Source organism: Ostrinia furnacalis, unplaced genomic scaffold, assembly GCF_004193835.3.
Source record: "Ostrinia furnacalis isolate ACB-3 unplaced genomic scaffold, ASM419383v2 OfSCF1168, whole genome shotgun sequence".
Classification (NCBI taxonomy): Eukaryota; Metazoa; Arthropoda; class Insecta; order Lepidoptera; family Crambidae; genus Ostrinia; species Ostrinia furnacalis.
The window spans coordinates 181816-205928 of NW_021131407.1; the positions used below are offsets into that span (position 1 = coordinate 181816).

A 24113-nucleotide genomic window follows, 5' to 3' on the forward strand; every position below is an offset into this window, starting at 1 on the left:
CCGCGCGTGCTAGGCACGAAGCGCGGTGAAGCTTAGCGCACTATCAGACGAATAGGTATTATTAGAGGCCGGTAGATCTATTCTCATAAATAAAACACTGGATACTCAACTTTCACATTATATCGCCTTATTTTAGATACAATTCATCACTTTGTACAAAAGCGCGCGGAGTCATCTCCGCGCGTCCCTCTATTCTGACGTTTGATTCTCGTGTGACATTGACGTATTGTCAATGTCACTATGACAGCATCTCATTGGCTATAACGATACCGCTATTTTAACGTTATATATTTTTACAATTAACAGTATGTAACACATACCTTGTTCGCTCAGCTTGAAGGGAAACAGTAGCTAAAATGTACAGTTTAGAGTACAACCTACGCGTCACGCACGTGTAGAACTTTTCCTAGTTCTCGTGGAAAAAAGCTGGATAGAGCGAGGTCTTTTGATGCACCAGGCGTGCTAGGCACGAAGCGCGGTGAAGCTTAGCGAACTATCAGAATAGGTATGTAACACACAGAAGGGCGTGTAACACACACCGCTTGTTCGCTCAGCTTGAAAGGAAACGGTAGCACACCATCCAGATGCACAAAGTGGAATATTCCCAAGTCCCAACAATGTATGGTTAGTCGTGACAGGACGGCTAACTGGTTTTGTTTTTCTGGTGGGTTTTTTGTAGATCTGAAATTACTGGCCTGGCTCGTACTTATTACATGCCTGGTTAATTTAATTCCTATAATACTACGTCTACTGTCGATTATATTGGACATCAATAGTTAGCACGGAAGTTCTGAAAAATTATTATGTCAATTTATACACCTGGTGAATGGAGCCTAAACTCTCCCGATATTTTGCCTTGTACTTTTATGTATGAATATTAATTTTATATATGTATTTATAAATATTCCGAGCTAAAGAGGTGGCAAAAGCAATGGCAAACAAACCACAATCAATAGTATTCGGTTGTCGCTGAACACTTGGAAACTGAATACATGACTCCGATAGATACGGAAACAAGGCTTTTACATATATTTTTTGCGATTTTCCTAGAACACCAACAAGACTATCGTACACACGCAGTATTCCATTAATGTAATAAATACAACTCCAGTGCCCCACTAATCCCACGTCACCGTCATAAATTACTTGAAGGTGCGTCTCATTTTTAGGTACAGGTTCAATCAGTTCAGGGTGTTGAAATAATTCTAGCTCACGCGGTCTAAATGATGTGCACCGAAGTAACTTTTCATGAAATGCGCGAACCACATCATCTTCGATATAGTTATTATAATTCAGAATGTAGGAAAACGTATTATCTAAAGTATCCATTGTTAGATGATATACAATAAGCTTTAGAAATTTTAAAAACCTGCTACGAAACACTAAAATTTGCACCAAAAACAAAGGAATTTATATTATTGGGGGATTTATTAGTACGTGACCGGTTTAATAGCACCTATTAAACCAGTATACCTACTTACTTATTTTTTATAATAGGTACAATTCAATATTAAAAAGTCTCAACGCCAAATTCGACTTGCGAAAGAAGTAAATGGGAACGATGAAATTCTCTTAGCGCGCACAAGTGACAACGACGTCTGCCCTCACGTGTCTGCCCGTTCGGGTCGACGCGGTTAGCTATCTTATCCCCGCTCCCGCGCGAGACCACGCCCCGCAACTCACGCGCTGCAGCGCAGCGAGCGACCGATCTTCTTGAATCGATGTAATAATAATCTATAGGATTAACGCGTTTTAAAAATATTGGTTCGATGGATATGTTTAACCTATTATTACTCAACAATCACATTTGTAATATTAAACTTTATCAAATGCACAATGTATTTAAGGTACATTACTGGATAAGGATTAATGGCGTATTGCTTGAATAAGCTAATATTTCTCGTAAAAAGTACCTACATTATAAAGATTTTATATCATCGCGGATTTTAAAAGGTGTACAATACTGTAGTATATTTTTTGATCTATCTTATAAGGTTCAGCCATCGTTTTCAGTGTAAGCACAATAACTTAACCAAAATTACAGTTAAATCAACCTATCTCAAAAACTATAAGAGATACTTTGATCAAACCAAAAATCGTTGAAAGAGTTAATTAGCATGCATCACCTCTATTTTTTTTAGAATTTTATACCCCGTAGTTATAAAAATAGAGGGGGGGGGACATACTTTTTACGACTTTGAGAGCTGATATCTCAAAAACCGTTCACTTTAAGAAAAATGTTTTTTAGAAAACTTTATATCATTTTAAAAGACCTTTCCATTGATACCCCACACGGGTATGTACATCGAAAAAAAAATTTTCATCCCTCAGTTACATGTATGGGGGGCCCCACCCCCAATTCTTTTTTTTACTATTTAGTGTCATAATTTTGTAGCGGTTCATACAACACATATTCCCATCAAATTTCATCACTGTAGTACTTATAGTTTCCGAGTAAATCGGCTGTGACAGACGGACAGACGGACAGACGGACAGACGGACAGACGGACAGACGGACAGACGGACATGACGAAACTATAAGGGTTCCGTTTTTGCCATTTTGGCTACGGAACCCTAAAAAACTATCGATCGAAAGCGTTTCATTTTCGACAGCAGCTTATACATATTTCGGTAATATTAGACGATAGGAAACTGTCAGTTCTGCAGCACTAGTACCATAGTACATTGTCACGAAACCTAAATAACTCGCGTAACGTTCACAAATGCAGAAAGTAACAAAATAAATAATGGCATAAGACATAGTAAAAATAAAACAAACACTCACCCTTCCCTGAAACTTGCTGCTATCGTACGACCGCTCGGAGCACAGGTTGTAAATCTTGTAGTGGTCCTTGTGCATCTGCTCTAGGAATCTGTACACCTCGTCGATGTGGTTCCTGTACACACCCTCCAGCTTCTCCGCGGGGAAGCCCATCGCTATGAGCCTGTCTGTTATATCTGCGCTGTGGTTAAGGATCATATCGATGGAAAAATATTGCAAGACAATATGTTCGTGTCAAATTCAGAAACCATTGTTTTTCAAAATAGGTGGCTCAAAAAATTTTGTTTTTCAAAATCCGATGTTTTTGCATTGAAATTACAACAAAAATACATAGTGTGATTCAATTACTTCACTAATATGTTGGCAAAATACTACAGAGCATTGGAAAACTAATTATTCGCGAGTAATTAACGATAAATCCAATACAAGTTCCAAATTAAAACAAAGGCTGATTGAATTCACTGCGACAATGGTACAGTTTACATTGATTTGACCCAATTTTAACACAGGCTCTTTGTAAAGGAGAGGGAATATTTTGGTCAAAGTTCGCAACCTTACAATAACAAGGTAATTTATATAGGCCAGATCGGTAATCCGGCAAGATTAATATTATTGTTTAATTACCAATCAACCCTTGTTTTTACATCGGATGAGTTTTTACTTTTTGTGTTCGTCGATCCCATTTTCCCAAATCCCAGTGTTATTTTGATCATTAAATATCTGAGCGAGATTTACAAGAAAGTGTTTTGGATCAGTTTTATGGGCGATGCATTTGTTCGAATGCATCTTGGCAGCATGACAATATGGGCGTCGTTTGGGAGATTCAATCGGCTTTGGAACCTGGATTGTATGCCCAGTAAATCGCAAGATCTCGACTTGATTGACGAGATTGGCGCTAAGAGGTCGTGCCCCTAATGATTTTAACGTGGGCAAACGATTAACCAATTGTGAAAAGCATCAAGCGTTTGCTCGAGTATCGCGATACGAATATCTGTGCAGATACAGAATATTCATTATAAATAATGGTCAGCCATAAATTATATTAATGCGAACCGAGAACGTTTACCTAATCTCAATCGGAAATACGTCACATGTCTATACACATTCCATATTTCTCTTTGGACCGGTCAATACTTGTACACAATACACCCAATCAGTAATGTATTGGGTGTGTTTTACATGTATTATTATCAAATTCACGTAATTTGCATATTTAAAGTTGTAAAACTGATTCCGCAGTAAAACGGGCGCGTTTTATCGTGAGTGCTCCAATAACAACGTTTAAACAAAAAAAAGATTTCGCTTATCAACGTTCCAAATTTTCATATCAATTTAATGCATCGTCACGGCCCGATTTCATCTCTAGAAAGAGCAGTATCAGAAGAAGTCATAATACTCAAAATGGGAATGGAGAGATACGCTATCGGCTTTTTAAGTTTCACGCAAGTGCTGTTGAGGATTATCAAGGAGCTGTGTCAATAAACAATAACAATTGCAATCTAAATTGTAAATAAATAAAGTTGCGCACCATAAGGCCGCCGTTCTTTTAAACTGCTCGCAAGCTCTATCACTTTAGATAGCAACTGGCATAATAGTTGACATCAGAACGAATAGAATGCATGGAACAAGTAGGCAGTAGGCACATCGGTGTGGGTGTCTATCTCGTTATCCGTCAAACGTCATTTCGCACGTGGAAACAGAGATATTCGCAGGTCAGCAACCGTGAACTTATACAATTGTATGTATCGGTAATCGCTCGCATTCTCGTGCGCCTGCGAGCCGCTGCTATAAAAACTGTACTCTGAAGATACAGACGTGTATGTGTACATTATAATTGGATCATAAATACTGACTCTCTTATACATAAACATTTAAGTCTTAAAAGACCGTTTTAGCTAATAACCGACTTGTCACTAACTTACAAATTCAGAAAATTAGATGAAAATGCACAGCATGAGTTTCATTTTATACTTTACTAGCTGTGTCCGCGACGACACAAAAATATTTTTTTATAAAGGATCAATAGTTCCCAAGATTATCGTGTTCATCCAACAAAACAAACTCTTCTGTTTTATAATATTAGTAATAGATAAATTTTAAATTGGGAGATGCCTATGCTCATCAGTGGACGTCCTCATGGCTGAAATGACGATGATGATGATGAAATTATGGAATCATTATGGGAAAATACTAATTTTTTGAATGAATATCTCATTAATTGTTTGTTATTGGTGATTAAAATAATCCGTTATTAATTACTGCTTATGAAAGTCCACGCTCACCTCGCTAAGCTCCAAGCATTAATTTTAGTTGTAATCCCCATTTTCCCTTTTATTTTTCATAGAAATAGTTGTTTTCATGTTTGTTATTGTTTACCCTAATAATATAGTTTTAGAGAAATACCAAAATACATACTATGTACTCGCATCTTGTGTTTGTAATAGTTTGTATCCAATTCTTTGAAAGTACGATACGATCGATGGATACAATGGATGATTCCTTGGAAATGATATAGAAATTCTATTTAGTCTGTCAGACATAAAAAAAATAGACACGTAAATTTTCTGACGGACAAAAAATTTCAATTTTGTGATCTAATTAAATTAAATGGAATGTCTTTATTCTATGTTGAGTGGTTCTTTAGTCTATGAAACTACATGAGTTCAGGCTAACGTTTTTGTACGAGTAGAATGATAATCTCAGTCAAATGAATGATGTTAATTTTTAGAAACGTAACACGACTTTTTTTTTAAGTAGAAAAAAATATCTATAAATCGTAAAAATAATGTTTAAAGTTAAGCATTCCGAAGACTAATACTACCTATTTATATATCTACTATCCTGCTACAATAACGGCAGCAACAAGCGGTTTTAGGTAACCAAATAACGATCAAAATATTTCAATTTGCTCATGACATCGTAAATTGTCCTGTTATAGTACGAGTACGCATATAAATAAACATATCAGAGCCGTAGAAACATAACTATGACGTCACGTCAACTATCAGTGACGTAGTCCGCCCTCAACTAAAGAGCGCACATAGTTATTACAATCGCCTGTACGTTAGTCCGTCACGTACATCTCGCCTCATGGCATGGGACATCACAGTTGAGGTAAACCGACCGCTAAAGGAAAACTGCGGTCTGCTACTACAATATACGTTAATTTGTACGCAGAAGTATAACGTGGGTCAACCAGGCCTATTTCCCAAACGGGTCATTGTCAGGAGTTATCTTGATAGTAGGTCTATTTTGAAGGAAAAATGCTTTTAATCCGGCTAGTTTCTTCAAGAGACAATTAATATTTAATATATTTTATTTGGTTTTTGTCAACAGGAACTGATTATCGTTTTTACCCGATTGCACCAGAAGGTGGTATTAATATATTTTTAACATATAAAATAATATAGGAGTAAAATGCTGAAGGTCACATTATAACATAGGGAAGCGAACATGCCTACCTAGTTTCCTATTAGGCACGGAAAACTCTGTAAACGTACGCAAAACCGACTTTAAGCAAATGCATCGATGCCAACGCGTTATCTCTATGCGGAAACATCCAAGCGACAACGAAGCTTACGGATGACAGTTAGGCATAGGTACCTATATCCTGCGCAATCTGTCACGGGCATGGTGTAATTCAAATCCATTTGCTTGGTAACTGTAGCTAGAAGCCAGACAAATCCGCAACGCGAATGCACAGCCCGGGGGTTTCACACCGGGGCGCGTCGCCGGAAGCTGCGGCTCCCAAAATTGCGGTTTATTTTTTAAAAAGACGCCTGTTTATTCCTTTTAACGGCCAGCACTGGTAGTTTTCGGCTACAGTTTATTTTTGGGACGCAAAAAGTTTCTTTGTTGGACTAATTTGCCTGCAGGACCTAATCAGTAGAATTTTGAAGCTTTAAAAAAGCTGCATTACCTTGTCTGCGATTCAACAATGTCTACTGCCAACAAGTTTAAATGAATTGCTAATGTCATTTTAAACTTGATTCTTCCGTTATTCAATAAAACTGTTTTAGAAATAATAATAATACCCGTCGAATTTGTCTAACGCAGACATGTCTGTAACGCCGCACGTGTATAAACAGATAAGTCTGGCGTGGTCGTAGACATTTCAGGCCAATGAAATAGTTTTAAAAAGGCAAATTTCGTAATCTGTCTAGCCGAGACATGATAATACATAATTAATAAAACAAAACTTGTGAAATTTGGGCCGACCCGAGTGAAACTGTCAATTCCATGAATAAACCACAGTTTATTCAAATGGGAAGACGCGTAGACGTAACAACTTACAACTTCATCGGCGCACAATCGTCTGGTTATCTTCGTAAGCAATTTTAAACTTAAATCCTTTAGCATAAAGAGTGTAAAATAGAGTCACGTTTCTGCCAAGTGTAAGTTTCAACTTTCAACCTTGTGTTCTTGGTAGGCGTATCTAGGACAAACTAAGTTTTATTGCCTAGACTAAGCGCTAAAAATGTTTGCCGAGGAATTTACAATCGGTGAGCACAAGTTTTTTCCATTACAATCAGCTTTCATTCTATACCTAACCTAACTACCCTGGCACTAAAGTTGTACAAGCTGTTTAAAATTCATAAGAAACTAGAGCTTTGCTTGAAATCTTTCCCGTGTGCCCTTAAGATAATATCATACAATATTTCTATTTTTTACTTCTAGGAAACGCGTTTGTAAAACAATTCAGACAATGTAGAGTCGCCAACAGGCCTTAGCGTGTTTCGACATACCTAATCACGGCTTGTTTTTTTATTTAAAACAGTATCCGAACAAACCAGTTGGGGTCAATGACTCTATTGTTTCAAAAACTAGGACCAATAATGGGTATGCCAAATCCAGTGAGGGTAGTGAACATGGCATTGTGGGGTCATTGGGGTCACCTACAGATGGAAGGGAGCCATTGTAGCCCCTTTTGGAATTGACGGCGATGCACCTACAAGTACATGATGGTTAGTTTCGGATTCTTAAGGTAGAGGAATATTGAGCAAATGGCTAGTTTGAGATACCAAAACTGGAATAATGTTTGGAGTGCCATTCTGGTTTGTACGTAAACAGAACAAGGAAAGCCTGTGAATTCTACTACCACTGAAGTTTGCTGACTAACCATAATAAAATTGTATAAGATGTAGAGTCTGCAAATATTGGATTAAATTATTATTTTCAAACCAGTAAAGCAATTAAATCGGTTGTGTCGAAAGAAAGTGTAGTTGGACCAAATTCGAAACTTTCCAATACGAAATGTCATTTAACCGCAAAGTTGGAGGCATTTCGCACATTTTTCTGTCGTATGTCACAGAAATGTCAGGGAAACCAGATCTCGTCGAACAATCAATAGTCGGGACACGGCACATCAATCTCCCCCGATGTAAAGTGCATGGCTGCGTCTACGCAGGTTGAATTATTGATTGAATACTTAAATCAACCAAGTGCATGTCGAACTTGCATAATTTTAGGGTTGCGCAGAATAACTGTATTTTAGCACGAATAAAAAACGGAAAATCACCAATAAACGACGTAGCGTCACCAATTATGAAATCGATATTAATATCATAAAATCATAGCAAAATAAGGCCAACAGATCTATTCGATGTTAATTTGATGTTCATCCGAAATAAGGTGGCACGTGTAAATGTTTAGAAATATACAATGATGGAAAGTTTGACCAATATCCTTTCAAATAAAACGTAGGGAACGTAAGGAGAAGGAATGATTATTTTATCCTGTTGTGAAAAAAAGGCATCGATTTGATATCTACCGAAGGTAATAAGGGCTGAAATGTTTCGCAAACAGCTTGGTGCGGAACACTGAAATCGGTTGGCCACTAAAAGCGTCAATTTCGGATGAAGCCAACGACAGTGGCGGATTTATCGCTGATTGCAACATTCAGCCGCTGCGTACGCGCGCGTAATATTGAATTAGTTCGCAATCCTTCATACTGCGGGAACCGAAGCCGCCAGTTCGCCACCTGTATTACGAAAGGCCAACGCGTGAAGTCGCGCGACAAACGCTTTTAAATTCGCCCGTATTCACGAGCAAGGTGGAAGACGATTATCGTTGAAAATTACAAGCTGGGGTTTAGTGATACGGGTGCCGTCTGCACCTTTCCACTATTAAACATTATAACGTGTAAATGTTGAAGTAAAAGCTTCATATGGGCACGTTATCGCCATCTTTCGGCTGTAAAACATTCTGAATGCGCCTCGTTTGAAATACTGTTCCTGGTTGTGAAAATGAAGGTGGAGCCTCTAAGAAACACAATCGTATTGCGAATACACGATACGAATGAAAATAAAGGGTCCATATTTTAGAATGCATAATAATGTATGGAAATATTTAAATAAAAATAATGCATTTGCATTTCCCCATGCCACTAATGACTGTGTAGGAGATTACCAAGCAGTAAAAATCGAATACAATAAGCAGTTTTCATATGCGAAAATGGGAGGAGAGGAGACTTGACATGGCCGCCGTTCAAAGCAGTGTAATTTTAATAATATTTACGAGGCCCTAACGGAGTATTTGCATACTGTGGTTAAGTGCTCGAACAGGGAGAATCAGTAGAAAAAATCCGGTCACAAAAACGTTACACAAATTCGTGTGCTGGTCACAGAGCATTACGAGAATATTAAAAAGTAAAACGGGCGCGATAAAATACGTCCACATTAGATTTACGAGTCAAAAATTAAAGTTAACGAAGATCAAGTAAGAACAGATTTCACGTCCTTGACTCGCGGAGAGCGCCCGGTTCGGAATAGGTACGCTCGCGCGTTGCCGTAGGTCGACGTCTCTACGACTGTGGCCATAGAGCCAGAATTACCTAACAGTATCGGTTGCTCAATAGTCGCTGTTGCTAGGCCCTAAAACGGCAGCGGTACATCAACCCTAGGGCTGCCAACAACCGATGGCATGGCGAAAACCAACGTTTATTTTTTGCGTGTCTCACGTATGAGACGATGAGTGTTTCGCTATAGGTATCTTTTGCATTATTTCAACACAGGTGAAGGCTGCAAATAATTTATATGCGTTTCCATTCTCAACATAGAATCTTGACGTCAATAACATATCCGAAAAACCATTAAGGTATGACATGATGACACACAAATCTGTCAAAAAAATCCATTTACACAGATTTTTTATTAGAAAGTGGCAAACATAATCAGGCCATCGGTATCCAATTACACAAAGGATTGCGTTGCTGACACATCACTGAAAGAGGATTATCAGTCCGATTCGCAGACGGCTGCAAGTCTGCAATTCGAAGTAAACTAAATTGCTACAGTGAACTTCGTAATTCTTGAGAAATAAGGTCTAATATCCATCAGATGGTATATAAAAGGCTTTATGCATATGAATCACCATCGGTGACCTACATACTGATAACTTCACCGACCGATTAAATAATGCAATTGGAGACATTTATGGGCATTTCTCTGTAAGCTCGTACAGGTCCCATACAAATGCTGTCCTGGCAATTATTTTTAACATTTTCCAAAAAACCGTGATCCATTTCAAAGAAAATTGACTATTATTTTAGTTAGATAAGGAGTCCCACTGAAATTATTAATATTTTCCGAGTTATTAGCGATTTTCCAAGAAATCATGACAGGGGACTGTTAATTGAGACAGAGGACTGTTATACTTTAAGAAAAAGTCATTTTAAATTGATCAATTATTTATTATTTTATAGCAAATCAATAGTAAACAAAATGTCTTTATAAAAAAATAACAGAAATAACAACTTTCCTTAACACTTGAGGACTCGCACCTTAATTTGTAACATTCATACTCGCTACCGGGTGCGCTGGACCCAGTATATAAAATCCTATGTATTTTTCTAAAACTCTTAATAAAAGTGAAAACTAGTTTATTAGAAGGATAATATGATATAAACAAAGACAAAATAATAAATCAAATAGTCATATTTATTGCCTTATTCTAAAATAACAACTTATTTAAAAAATTGAAGGTTTTTCGGCAAAATGAAGGTTATTTTTGAAAATTTCTGTAATTAATTATTTTAAAAAAATCCTTGTTTATTTTCGTAAGCTACTATAATTTGCCTACTTATACCAATTAACAATTAATGAGAAATTAGTATAAAACATAAAAAAATTCACTTTGTTTACCGGGTCCAGTGGACTCAAAAACACATTTTTCGGCTGTAGCAATCACATGCAGTGGGCTATTTGACGATTATGACCGCTATTGGCTGTGCTACAATGTCGTGGAAAGGTACTAAGAGCGACAACATCGCAAACGTCAAACTCTAAAAGTTATTACACAAAAATTGAAGAACTGGGTCCGTTAGACCCATTAGCGAGTCCTTAAGTGTTAATAAACACCCATCAAAAACAATACTTGTCAAAAAAACCAAGTCTCGCAACTCAGTTGTTCTACGGTAAAAAGTTGTGAGATCCATGTAATACCAAGTCCAGGCCAGGAAATCTTTAACGTTTTACATAAATTATTGACTTGGCCATCGCACTAAATAATTTTATTTACACGTGTTTTCATGCGATGACCAAGTCAATATATTTATGTAAAACGTTAAAGATTTCCTGGCCTGGACTTGGTATTACATGGATCTCACAACTTTTTACCGTAGAACAACTGAGTTGCGAGACTTGGTTTTTTTGACAAGTATTGTTTTTGATGGGATCTCATTTCTTTTTGTATTTTGTAGACAGCAGTTATGTATCAGGCATCTCAACGCCGCATTCGGCAAGGTTGCCTATTTTATAGCAATTGCATTTCATTTCACTCAAAAAAAACATCGTAGCTATTATAGTTTCTTTATATTATGAATTTAAATTTTTGGCAGGGGACTGTATTAAAATTCTGGGGACAAAGTTTACAGGAGTTTACTAAATAAATAAAATTGGTAATGAGAGCTTGTTTTACGAAAATAATATAATTTCATTATTATTCTTTATGATATGAGCTGCCAGATGTATGTAGTTTCAATATCTTCTTCGTAAATCTCATTTCTAGGATGAAAAACAGTGATGGGGACAGCCAGGGGACTGTATTTTTCGGGCTTCAATCGAGTCTAGAAAAAAACTAAAAATAGTTATGGTTCTAAAAACAAAGGGCCCGTAAAGTTTTGGGGTTAAAGTTTCATTACGAGTGTGTGTTTTTAAAATATTTCAATTGCTTTTTGAAAAAATCGGCCGGGACAGCCGATTACGAGCTTACAGAGAATCGCCCTTATTCATCCTCAAACATGGAAATTCGATCGAGCCGTCGCTTATGTCTTATATTGATTAACAACTAGTCTGTTACTAAGAAAAGAAACGGGGTAATAATAGCATTAATTGCGGTATCCATTTTTGCACAAGTTTCACCTGTAATACCATGTTTTATTGCAAATAATGAATTTATTGTACCAATGTTGGCTATTAACTCCAACAGTGCATAAAGAAATGTCAGCAAATAAGGCAAGTACTATTCAAAGTAAAGAATATTTATTAAACTAGTTACTTTCTAAACTATTAGGCTAGAATATGAAATCAGAAAAGGCCTGTCCATTTTTCTAAATTATCTTTAATGAGTTATAAATACAGTGTGAGTCACGTTAAAGTGTACATATGAAAATAGATGAAACTAGACCTATTTTTATCGACAAAAAAGAGGTCAATAATTTTTTGAGATTTTTTTTTTAATTTTTTATAGAATTTTTTTTCTTCCAATTACTTATTGTAAAGAAAACTTAATAACTTTTAAACTAAGCGGTATATCCTAATAAAGTAAAAACAGTAATAATGCTAAATAACAGGCGACACTAAAAAAATACATAAAATACACAAAAAAAGCCAACAAATAATAAAAAATGATACTTTTTGAAAAAAATCTGCTTTAAAATTCGTGTTTTTTTGGTTATTTGATAAATTTCTCCAAAAAATGCCCCTATAACAGGTGGTTTTTATTACTTTGTATTTTTTTCTATCGTATTAACTTCGTAAAACCAAAAATAGCATGTCTTTATCCCTATCACAACGTTTGCAATGATCGTTTGAACTAAGCCTCTCCGGGCGCGCCATTCAACGCTTCGTTAACAACGAAACTGAAAATGGCTCTAGATTTGTAGTTTTAATAAAGACAAGTTAGATTTCAAATAAAAACAAAAGATTTCGAAGTAAAATAAGCATTTTAGTTAAAAAAAATAAAATTGTCTCTACCTGTAGCGGAGAATAATGTTGTGGCAGGCCTTTGTTCAAACGATCATAGCAAATGTTGTGATAGGGATAGAGACATGCGATTTTTGGTTTTACAAAGATAATACGATAGAAAAAAATACAAAGTAATAAAAACCACCTGTTATAGGGGCATTTTTTGGAGAAATTTATCAAATAACCAAAAAAACACGAATTTTAAAGCAGATTTTTTTCAAAATGTATCATTTTTTATTATTTGTTGGCTTTTTTTGTGTATTTTATGTATTTTTTTAGTATTTCCTGTTATTTAGCATTATTACTGTTTTTATTTTATCAGAATATACCGCTTAGTTTAAAAGTTATTACGTTTTCTTTACAATAAGTAATTGGAAGAAAAAAAATTCTATAAAAAATAAAAAAAAAATCTCAAAAATTTTTTGACCTCTTTTTTGTCGATAAAAATAGGTCTAGTTTCTTCTATTTTCATATGTACACTTTAACGTGACTCACACTGTATTAAAATTATAAGGTTATTAAAAAGAACCTGTCTTTGTGCCTTTCATTTAAAGAAGTAATACATCAAAAGAGGTAATAAATACACGTCCACGTAGAACAGTTTAAGCCTCGAACAGTGTCCTCTCGGGTATGGGAGTTAATCCAAAACATACACGCACCGTCAGGCACCTACACCACTCTTTCCCAAAGTGGGCGATAACGCCCCCTTGTGGGCGCTGCAGGCTTAAAGGGGTAAGAGACCCAGAAAAAAATTCGGGACGTTGTGTAGAGGCTTGGGAGGCGTCATTTACTAGGAGGTTTCTTAGACACCGACTGAGCACTCGACTCTCGACTACAAATGGGGGCGCTAAAAAGAATTTATTCTCAAAGTGGGCAGAAGACAAAAGACGTTTGGGAACCGCTGACCTACACTATGGCGAATTAAAAGGTTGTGTCCCGAAGGACCAGTATTTATCCCGGTCACAAGACAAAAGACGTTTGGGAACAGCTGACCTACACTATGGCGAAGTAAAAGGTTGTGTCCCGAAGGACCACTATTTATCCCGGTCACTGGCTCCTTGGGTAATCCCAGCTTATCCTGGCTGTCAGGATGATATTAAAAGACTCAGCTTACTACAAGAACTGTACCTACTAGAATAGAATTACGTGCTTGAACGTAGGTAAAATTATCAGAATTTTCTATCTTAGTAAAATTAACAAATATGTACATAAGTAGGTATAAAGTAAAAATAGTTAAAGAGTTTTTCGTATAAATAATTCTAAATATAAGATATATTTAGGAAACATGACGTCTCACTTATGAAATTGACGGTTTCAGGTGGAACTTGAACCTACGACCTTTCGCATGTCGATTATTCTATTCAAGTGAAAATTCATGTTTGAAATGTAAAGTAATAATAAGGTTCGGTTTAAACGTCTAATCTGAACATCGATCGACATAGACAGTTAGACACTAGTCTCTAGTAAAAAATCGAAGATTCCACATAAGGGGCCATCCATAAAGTACGACACACGAATTTCATGATTTTTTGACCCCCCCTCCGTCCATGTCACAGGTGGTCACATTTCTGAGACCCTCCCTCCCTAGTGTGACGTCACATGTTTTGCAATTTCACATCGAAAAATTATTAAATTAACAGCAGTTCCGAAATTAGTTTTATTTTAATTTAAATTAAGTACTTTTTTTTTAATGAAATCAACATTATATCAAATATTTGAAACAATTGAAATGTGATGTCACAAAACTTAGGACCCCTCCCACCCCTTGTCACACCATGTCACACTTTGTCAACCCCCTCCCCCCCTCTTTACGTGTTTCACTTTATGGATGACCCCTAACGAGCGATCGAGTTCGGCACTAAGGCCCAGTTTTTTGAATCATAGTTAAAATAACTAATTGTTAAATTTTGCTACTAACGGTTAAATATTAACAAAATGTTAACGAATAGTTAAAAATGTACTAAAAGTCAAGCTAACCATTGTTCGAAAAACATTTTTTTCTGATATTTAACCACTTGTCATTTGACATCTGTCAAACTTAACTATTGGTTATTTTAACTATGAATCAAAAAACTGGGCCTAAGGAATATGACTCGAGAGGGATGCGAGTCGCGCACGACATCCACTCCATTAAAACCTACGGAATCTGTTACACTCGAAACGAGGGTACGATTGCGAAATTCTAGCCCGTCCAATTTGTCGCAGATATCAGAAGACGTATTTTTGAAGCATTCGAATTCAAAATCGCACGCGAAATCACATAAATCGTATACGAATTCTTTGGTCAGAATTTTACATCTTCATATTCTTATAAATACTTGTTTTATGCAGATAAACTATTACATGAACCAAAAAAATATATTATTACCAAATCAGAATGTAAAATGTTTTAATTAAGTCTATGGATTCTCCTAGTACCTAAAATAATGGTGAATGGTGTCAAGTACCCAATTAAGTAGATAGTTATTAGGTTGGGATGGAAGGGGAAATACACAGAACGATTTTTCAAAAATAACATCTTTAACACGAATCGTGTAATTCATGCGATTTAGAATCGACCGCTTCAAAAATACGTCTCCCGGGGGCAATTCGAATCTTTATTGCTGATACTCTTGCGTTTTTATTGCGGCTTCATTGGCCTGAGGTTTCATTTTAGCGTCTTCATTAGGCAGTTTTGATAAGAATACCGAATTTCAATTAGTTTTAATTGAAATAAAAGCGGGCTCAGTGATGTTCCTTGAGGCAGACCTGATAAAGAGTGGGAACTGGTAATTTTTAGCCACACGCATACGTTCACTTATGAATGGGTTTAGATGCATAACAAGATAATCAAAATCGTTTCTACATTCATCAGACTTCAGTCAGAACGCTTTAGACGCGATATAATTTTAACACATTTCGTTATTATCCATTGCTCAAAGGAGTAATACAAAAACATCCTGAGGGAAACGAAAATTTGTGGAAACAGAATGGACAACACGCATAAGTTGTAATATTAAGTTAAATTATGACTTAATTTAAAGTTTAGATCACACACATTACACTAGTTTTTATTTCACCTCAATCCATCCAGTATTACCGAAGATAGAGCCTTGAGAAGTTTACGGACTTTTTAAAATTTTCAAAAATTTCCAATATTCGCGCGTGACGTCACAACATGATTTTGCAGCCCCCGCACGTTAACCCATTTACCACTTTTTGTCTTTTTCCAACTAAAATAAAATTTTACCTAACTGACAACTGTTGTTAGTTGTCATCGTTCAATCACATTTCAAACTAGGCGCTAAAAAAGTAACCATTATTATGCCACCTATTGCCAATTTTGTGCACTATGAAGCCATTTTTACATTTATGCACTTAAATATAAATTTTCTGGAAAAATAACCAAGTTTGTGTCTCTGTGCTCAATAACGAGTAAATAGTCCAGTTATTTGTTAATTTTACTTGGAAAGTTTTCCGGAATTTTTGAAAATTGGTGAATAAATAGATTTCGCTATGTTCTTTCCGAATTTTGTGACCTCGTTTATAGCCGCGCGCGCGCCCGCCTTATTGAAAAAAACCCGCCTTAAAAAAGGTTTTTGACAACTACTTTTTTCATTTTATAATTTTTGGGACATAGACAGCTTTGATAAATGTGATCATGTAATGTAAGTGAAATAGATTTAGAGTTGTGAAACAGTCAAATTAATGTACCTGCTAAATTGCGAGTTCTTTTTTCTTTGATCATGGCAGGACACGCTGCCGGGTGTCCTAAATATGCTGAAGTATAAAAAAATTCGCGTTGCTGAAGTATAAATTTTTTTTGTCTTGTTTGTTTCTACATTACATAATTGTATCCTACTAATATTATAAATGCGAAAGTTTGGATGTCTGGAAGTTTAAAATAAAGTAAAGTAATGTTTATTTCTCACCAACATAACAGATAATATTATGATAACAAACAATCAGGAAAAACAAAAAGTAAGAATGTTGGTGGGTTGATACCTGAACTAGGAAGATTCCTGTGTCTCAGGTTTGTTACTCTTTCACGCAAAAAGTACTCAACGGATTTTGTTGAAACTGTACAATATTATTGTTTGTAACCCAGATTAACATATAGGCTATAATTTATGCCGATCTGTGACACTAAATTTCACGCGGGTGAAGCCGCAGGCAAAAGCTAGTCGTGAAATAAATAGGAAAGTTTAAGGTTCTGAAACGTGGTCGCTTACTATGGGCCTCATAAGAAGGCTCAAGGTCACCCAAAGGGTAATGGAGCGGGCTATGCTCGGGGTTTCCCTGCGTGATCGAATCAGAAATGAGGAGATCCGCAGGAGAACCAAAGTGACCGACATAGCACGCAGAATTGCTAAAATCAAGTGGCAGTGGGCGGGACACATAGCTCGTAGAGACGATGGCCATTGGGGCAGAAAATTTCTTGAGTGGCGACCACGGGCTGGAAGACGTAGCGTGGGCAGGCCTCCTACTAGGTGGACCGACGATCTGGTAAAGGTCGCGGGAAGAACCTGAATGCGGGCAGCGCAGGACTGTTCATTATGAAAAACCTATGGAAAACCCAAAGGCCTCTCGCCTTTGTCCAGCAGTGAACGTCATTTGGAACGACGAAATAGGAAAGAATGTAACTATCAAAAATCTTCTCTAAGGCAGCATTTTTCCAATTTCGCAACGAGCGCGGCAATCACACTTAACTAACAGACTAACAGAGAGCATAGCGAAATCTATTTTAATCACCAATTTTCAAAACTCACGGAACACTTTCCAGGTAACCACGTTAATTTGTACCAAACGACTGGACTATAATTAAATTGATATAAAAATTTGGGTACATCTTCTCAAAAACAAAAGAACTGGTGCTAAAAGGGTTAAGTGACGTTTTGACATTTGTAGAGGGCCTTGTAGAAGGGGAGGCTATGGTGCTGAATGTGGATTAACTCGAGTGTCATAGTAACTTATTAGACTGCTAAGCTTGATGATAAAAAGAAAAATATTTTATTCAATGTACATAGTCTGGTCATAAGTTCTGTCATGTGATAATAACTTTTTAATTTTGAATGAATGTTTCAAAAACATTATTTACTGAATTAGAATTAAAAAGAAAAAATGTGCGATAATTCGAATTTTATTTTATGTGTAGTGGACGCATAAAGAAGTCCGAACTGTAGTTGTCACGTTGCATTGCTACGCGCCAAAGCAGATTTTCGTTGTGCTGAAAAAATTTAGTTTATCTTTTCATTAAATGATAGGTATAGGTGTACCAGAAACTCATGGCAAACAAAAATATTGGAAAAGTGTGTCTTTCATATGGCAAATGTCTATGGCTTTATTGTCACCTGTCAACGTAAATCAAGTGAACTGTCAGTCGCTGCAGAAATTTTGTAATCTCTTCATGCCTATTTGTTATTTTTGTTAAAAAGTCGAAAAAGCTCAAGCAAGTCATATTGTTTTCAACGTGTATTGTAAAATAAGGCATAATTCGAAGTCAATCTTTGATTTTAAAGCGCGTCGTTGAGTTGACAGTAAGTTGGAGTGAAATTGGATACATTTAGTTTATTACCTAACTGCGTCAGAAGGAGGGTTTTTTTTAATATTATTCTTATAATAGCTGCTTTATCGGGGGTTTCAGGTGTACCTCACAAATTGGTGCAGAGGAATGGTGAAAATGTTATGATCATGTAAATAAAATTGAAAAAGATTTCATCAAGTAAGATGTAAGATAGAATAATTGAAATGGTGGAAGAGCAATTTATGTATAATAAATAACTCTTTATCTTGATCATCATTGAAGAAAAGTGGAATCCTTGGAATCGTTTTCTAGTTCTGAATGAAGTGATTAGTTATAATTATGATACATAATAAAATTAGTTACATAAAGTAATTTATTTATTTATTTATTTATTTAGGAAAACCAGGGTAATATACGATTTACTTACTTTTCAAGACATTTTCCTATTATATTACTGACGGGATTGCTACCATGTACCTTAGTTTTGAGTTTCCAATATTTCGGCACTGTTGCAAGCGCCATGGTCACGGAGTAACTGAAGAAATTAAAACCAGACATCGTTCAGATGTGCGTTCAAAAGACCTGAGATTTAAAAAAATCCCACGTTTTGTTTAAACAGTAAGCGAAAAAAAAGTGACTTGAAAATGGAATACAAAATGATAGGGTATGGTAAATGATAAGTCTTTATCAATGAAGAAGCAGAAGTTCAATTTCATGTGACCTCCATCTAGGCTAGTTTCCATCGTCACTCAAAGTTTGGCTGCGGTCTCAAATTTGGGCTTAATTGAGGTATTTTTTGGGTGATAGGCATTTATAAGAACTAATGCCGTTTTATATCAAAAATTCATACTTAAAGGTAATCAACCAGGTACAAAGTATTTCCTTGTATGTTAGTCTGCCACTCTTTAGTAAGTCCCGAAATCCCCGCTTCGGCTCCCCTACTAACCATTCTAACCATTGCACACAGATAATATCTTACATGCAGCTTTTCATGTTACTACGTCACATTTTCTAAATCCGCGCGGAAAATCGCTCCTAGCGGAAGAGCGCACTTTGAGCTTGAATATTTCAGTCATTTTTAAAGATATTGAAAAAGTAAAAATACAGTATTCATTCTAATTTTTTGTAGTTTTTTTTGGCATCTTCAACAAAAATTGTGCGCCATGTCCATTATTAAACTCATGAATAAAATTTTGCGTAGTCGGTAGTAGACGTAAAATTTACAGTGCGCGCGTCAACATTAACGCGAGGGGTCGAAAACTCGAGATTAGATTTTAATTAAGTTATAAAATCATAATATTTTATTCCCATGGGCTATGGCACTGCACGGTTATTAGTTGGTGGGAAACTGTTAACTTGCTAATGAACTGAATGAACACTTTAAATCTAGATTATTTTATGTTACGTTGTATGACCTCATTTTTACAGGAAAAAATTCAAAAATATCAATTAAAAAGCATCTAATTTAGTATGATACGATGTTTTGGTTTGTTGAAAGATATTATGAACCTTAATGACAATGTTCATATATCACAATCTAAGTCAAAAACTTTCAAAACGTGTTATCATCTAAGATTTTCCTTCATCAAGGATAAGTATCTTGGATGGAATCGTAATGTATTTTAATTTTATGGTTATTATCAAGCAAACCAAATTATGCACACGCCATTTATTTAACAAGTAGGTATCAAGGTATATTCAATCTGAGTGCAGACGGTCTAGTTTGGCATGAAATGAGGAAACGTTGTATTGCTAATGTAACGTTATTATTATAATGGATAGACGACTAAACCACACTAAACTTGGATCAAACATAAAATTCGATTCGATGTTTCTAAGCGGTTTCTGATTCCGCTTAATTCGCAAATAATTGCTTTATATTAGTGTTCAATTAGTCGAACATTTAAACAACTTAAATATTTTAAGCAGCAATTAGAACGGTAATGCAACCGTATTCATAAAAGAAAATCAATAAACGTTTAATACGATACGAGGAGCTGGATACCGTGATAAAAAAGTAATAAGAGATCAAGATGAAGATATTGAATGTAACTCTGAACATTACCATATTAAATGAAAAGCAAAAACAGAAAAGAAATGATAGAAGTGTAGGCTTTCTAAATCTAAAATAGTTTTTAGTAACACCGACGAAATGGATCTAGGGACACTAAGATAGGTACAAATAGAAGTAACATTTAGCACTAAGAAAGAACAGGTTGAGAACAACTTACGGCCGAATGTGCTCAATTTCTGGACTACGAAAAAGGCTACGAAAAAAAGCAGAAAAAAAGTATGGGCATGATAATTTGGTTGTGAACTGAACACAACAATACATCCTAATTCGATCGATGTATTCTTAAAATATAATTTTCACAAAATTGTCGTGAAACATTTCAATACCGAAATAATGTTACTTAACGATCCTCTAGAATGAATTATGAGATTAAAGATGAAGAGGGAAAGTCGTTACGTTTTTACAGTAAATTTTTAAAATGCCCCATCTTTTTAATGGGAAAATCAAGAAAGACTGATTACCATATTCCGGGGAAATCTTTTGTACGTAAATATTTTATGTTACTCTGCGTTTAATCAACGAGTTTTTATAATCAAAAAAATCGCGAATGCCCTGCTGTCGAGTTAAAAGTTAATTAGGAACGAAGTTCAGAGCCCAGTTATGCAAATTGTCCATTGTTGCCATGCACGTTCAACAAAGTGTCTACATTTCGTTGGTACATCTTTGAATGGTGGCGGCCTTGATGCGGCCAAAAATACTGAGTTGTGCATATTCTACGAAAATTTGAGGACTAATATTATTAGTATTACTAATTTCAAGTTATAGACAAGAATCGACCGAGCGTGATACGAACAAACATAAGTTTTGACTTAACCTTTTAATTTCATAGTTTTTGTTGGTATTCTCCAAACATTTAATTCTTTTTTTCGTCAAATAGATAATATTTTTTCATTGTAGTCAAACTTTTGTAATTTAGTAGAATTCCTAGTCAAGAAAATTTTTTTTGAATAAATTATTTGGCATAGAAACAACAGTAGATGATACTTGAATACCAAAATTTTATATCATATGGGTCATTCCATCGTTTCGGGTGTTACGTTCGTACACACATATTCAACAATTTCTTGTATTTTGAAATAGTATTTTAATAATATTAGTGCCTTAATCTGTCCGTTTTTAGTTGTTTTATCTAAATAATAAAGTTTGTGCAGCTTAGAATGTAGGATAACGAAAATATGAGTCGAAAAGTGTGCGTTTCGGGCGTTACGAGATTTTGCCTCTATGTTCTGACTGTTGCTGCATTTACTCGAAATTTAGCGAATTTTCTTAAGGAATCATACCTAAAACTTACAGGACTTCTAAAGTATGAAATTTGCAAACCATGTAACATACAATGACTGTTACATAAAACGTTTTACTATTTTTTTATAATTTTTTTCTTTGTTTCGGGTGTTACAATGGTTCTGTTTCGGGTGTTACGAGTACGAAAATGCAACGCGTTTTATCGATAAAATCGGTGTTTTATTAGTCTCTAGGTACTACAAAATAAGGAGTACAACAAATAAACACAAATAGAGCTAATTCTGGTTTGAAATTACGAAGCAGCTTTTCTTAAATAATATACAAAGTTCAAGTTTAATTTTTCCTCAGAATATAGCTTTTTCTATTGTTTTTGGCTTGAAATAGCATTACTTTAATTTCTAATTACGATATTTAATGGAAATGTCAAACATCGAGGCTTTTTAGCAATACCTTCATTTTAGTGTTAAGTCGACATTTCAAAAATATCTTAAATAGAGAAATATGACTCCTTTTCCGACGCCAGCGCTAGTGGGAGGTCGAAGGACACTCACAGTAATAATTTTTGACTTCTCCAAGCAATATACACACATTATCGACATATAAATAAAAATGTAATACCCGAAACGTTTCGGGTGTTACAGTTTTTAATCAAGAAAGAAACATACTAAATTAATATCATGCTCAGATATTAGTTAGTATTTGAAATCATTACTACCATGCCCTTACTTTTACCAAATATTGTTATCCTAATCCATGTGTAAGGTACAATAATAAAACAAATACCTGTTTTTTTGTTTCGGGTGTTACATCGCCGAAGTAACAAGAAAACACACTTAAAACTTGATGATTATCATTTTTTTTGGGACTATGGCGCTATCTACCAATACTATGATAAATACCCTCAAATCTTATAGTGGCAAAACGTTTCACAGATTGATAGTTTTTTTTTAATCGTATTACCAATAATAAGAGAGAAAATGATCATTCAGACAGTTGACTTAAGTATAGACTTTGAAGACTAATAACTTAAAAATTACTTGTTTCTTGCAGATTTTTTTTGTTGCACATTATAATTTGGAATGTTTACTTTCAAAATTCATCAGATTTAATGCGAAAAGAACATATTTAGTTTTTAACCCTCGGTAACATTTGTCATGGAATGACCCATATAAGCTTTTTAATTGTTTTTTATGGTTTTTTTTTTCAATAAACTTAGTGGATATAGTGGCATCATACAAGGCACCTTTTGCGTTACACCGACCAAGATAAAGTCCTATACTACACACAGTACAGCAGATTCGTTACAAGCGAAATTTTATTTTTACGACGCGTACGCAAGTTCATTTGAGAGTGCACATTTGTACTGTCAAGTACAAATTGCTGTTAAAACAATCGAGCGGTTAAAACCCCTTATTGTAAAACTCTTGTTAACGGACATTGTTAATAACAGACCTTTTATTGTGCTAAGGTTTCTGAATTGTAATTATGTTACCAGTCGTTGACCCCTAGAAAAATGCATGTTCTATGAAACCTTTGTTAGGAAATCAAAATACTCAAGCACATTGACGTTAGCCTGAGTGAATTCCTCACTAGGACCTCTGTAAGGAGTTTTACTATTGGATTACGAATCTTTGGAAGAGCTTTATTTCGACGCATAACTTAGGGCAAAGCAATGTAATAAAACAAATAAAAAACAAAGAACCGGAATTAGAGTGAGAGTAGGGGGAAGCACTGGAGGTACATGGTGTACAAACTGAGATAAGATAAGATAAGATAAGATAATCATTTATTGTCTTTTCTGTGTAAGTACATTGGTTGTTAAAAATAATACATGCATGTCAAGGTATCAACAGAATTGTCCATTTCGGACGTACAATATTTGGTAGTATTTGAGAGCGCATTACTTGTATTAGATAGAAAAAAGATTTTTAATTTTCATCAATTTTTTTTTTCAAAGCAAATAACAACGATAAATGACCTTACTCGACATTGTCCATCAGACAACTGTCAATATCATTGAACATCCCCAATCCCCACCATTCTCCGCCTACTCAAGATCATCTGCGCTCGCGCATCTATTGTAAAGAATAAAACGTACGAATACCACCAACATGCTATTATACTAAACAACACGAGGGCCCAAGAAATATAACACCTTATTACGTAGCAAGTAATCAGTTATCATCATAGTATTAAAATTAAAATGGAGTAATTAATTCATCATTAGTTCTTCATGCACTCGAAATGTGTGTAGGTCGGGACGTAGGTACAGTTCGCAATTTGTTGATAATTTGTATTTATAAATACTAGCATGCTAACCGGCACTTT

General features: G+C 35.4%; 1 protein-coding gene across 1 annotated transcript in view; it reads right to left on the reverse strand.

The window, feature by feature from the left end:
- Pten (phosphatase and tensin-like protein) overlaps window positions 1-24113 on the reverse strand; it is a 75853-nt gene that overhangs the window by 46566 nt on the left and 5174 nt on the right. The window contains exon 2 of the mRNA XM_028302924.1: window positions 2786-2958. Coding sequence (XP_028158725.1) covers window positions 2786-2958 — 173 coding nt within the window. The remainder of the gene's footprint in view (window positions 1-2785; window positions 2959-24113) is intronic.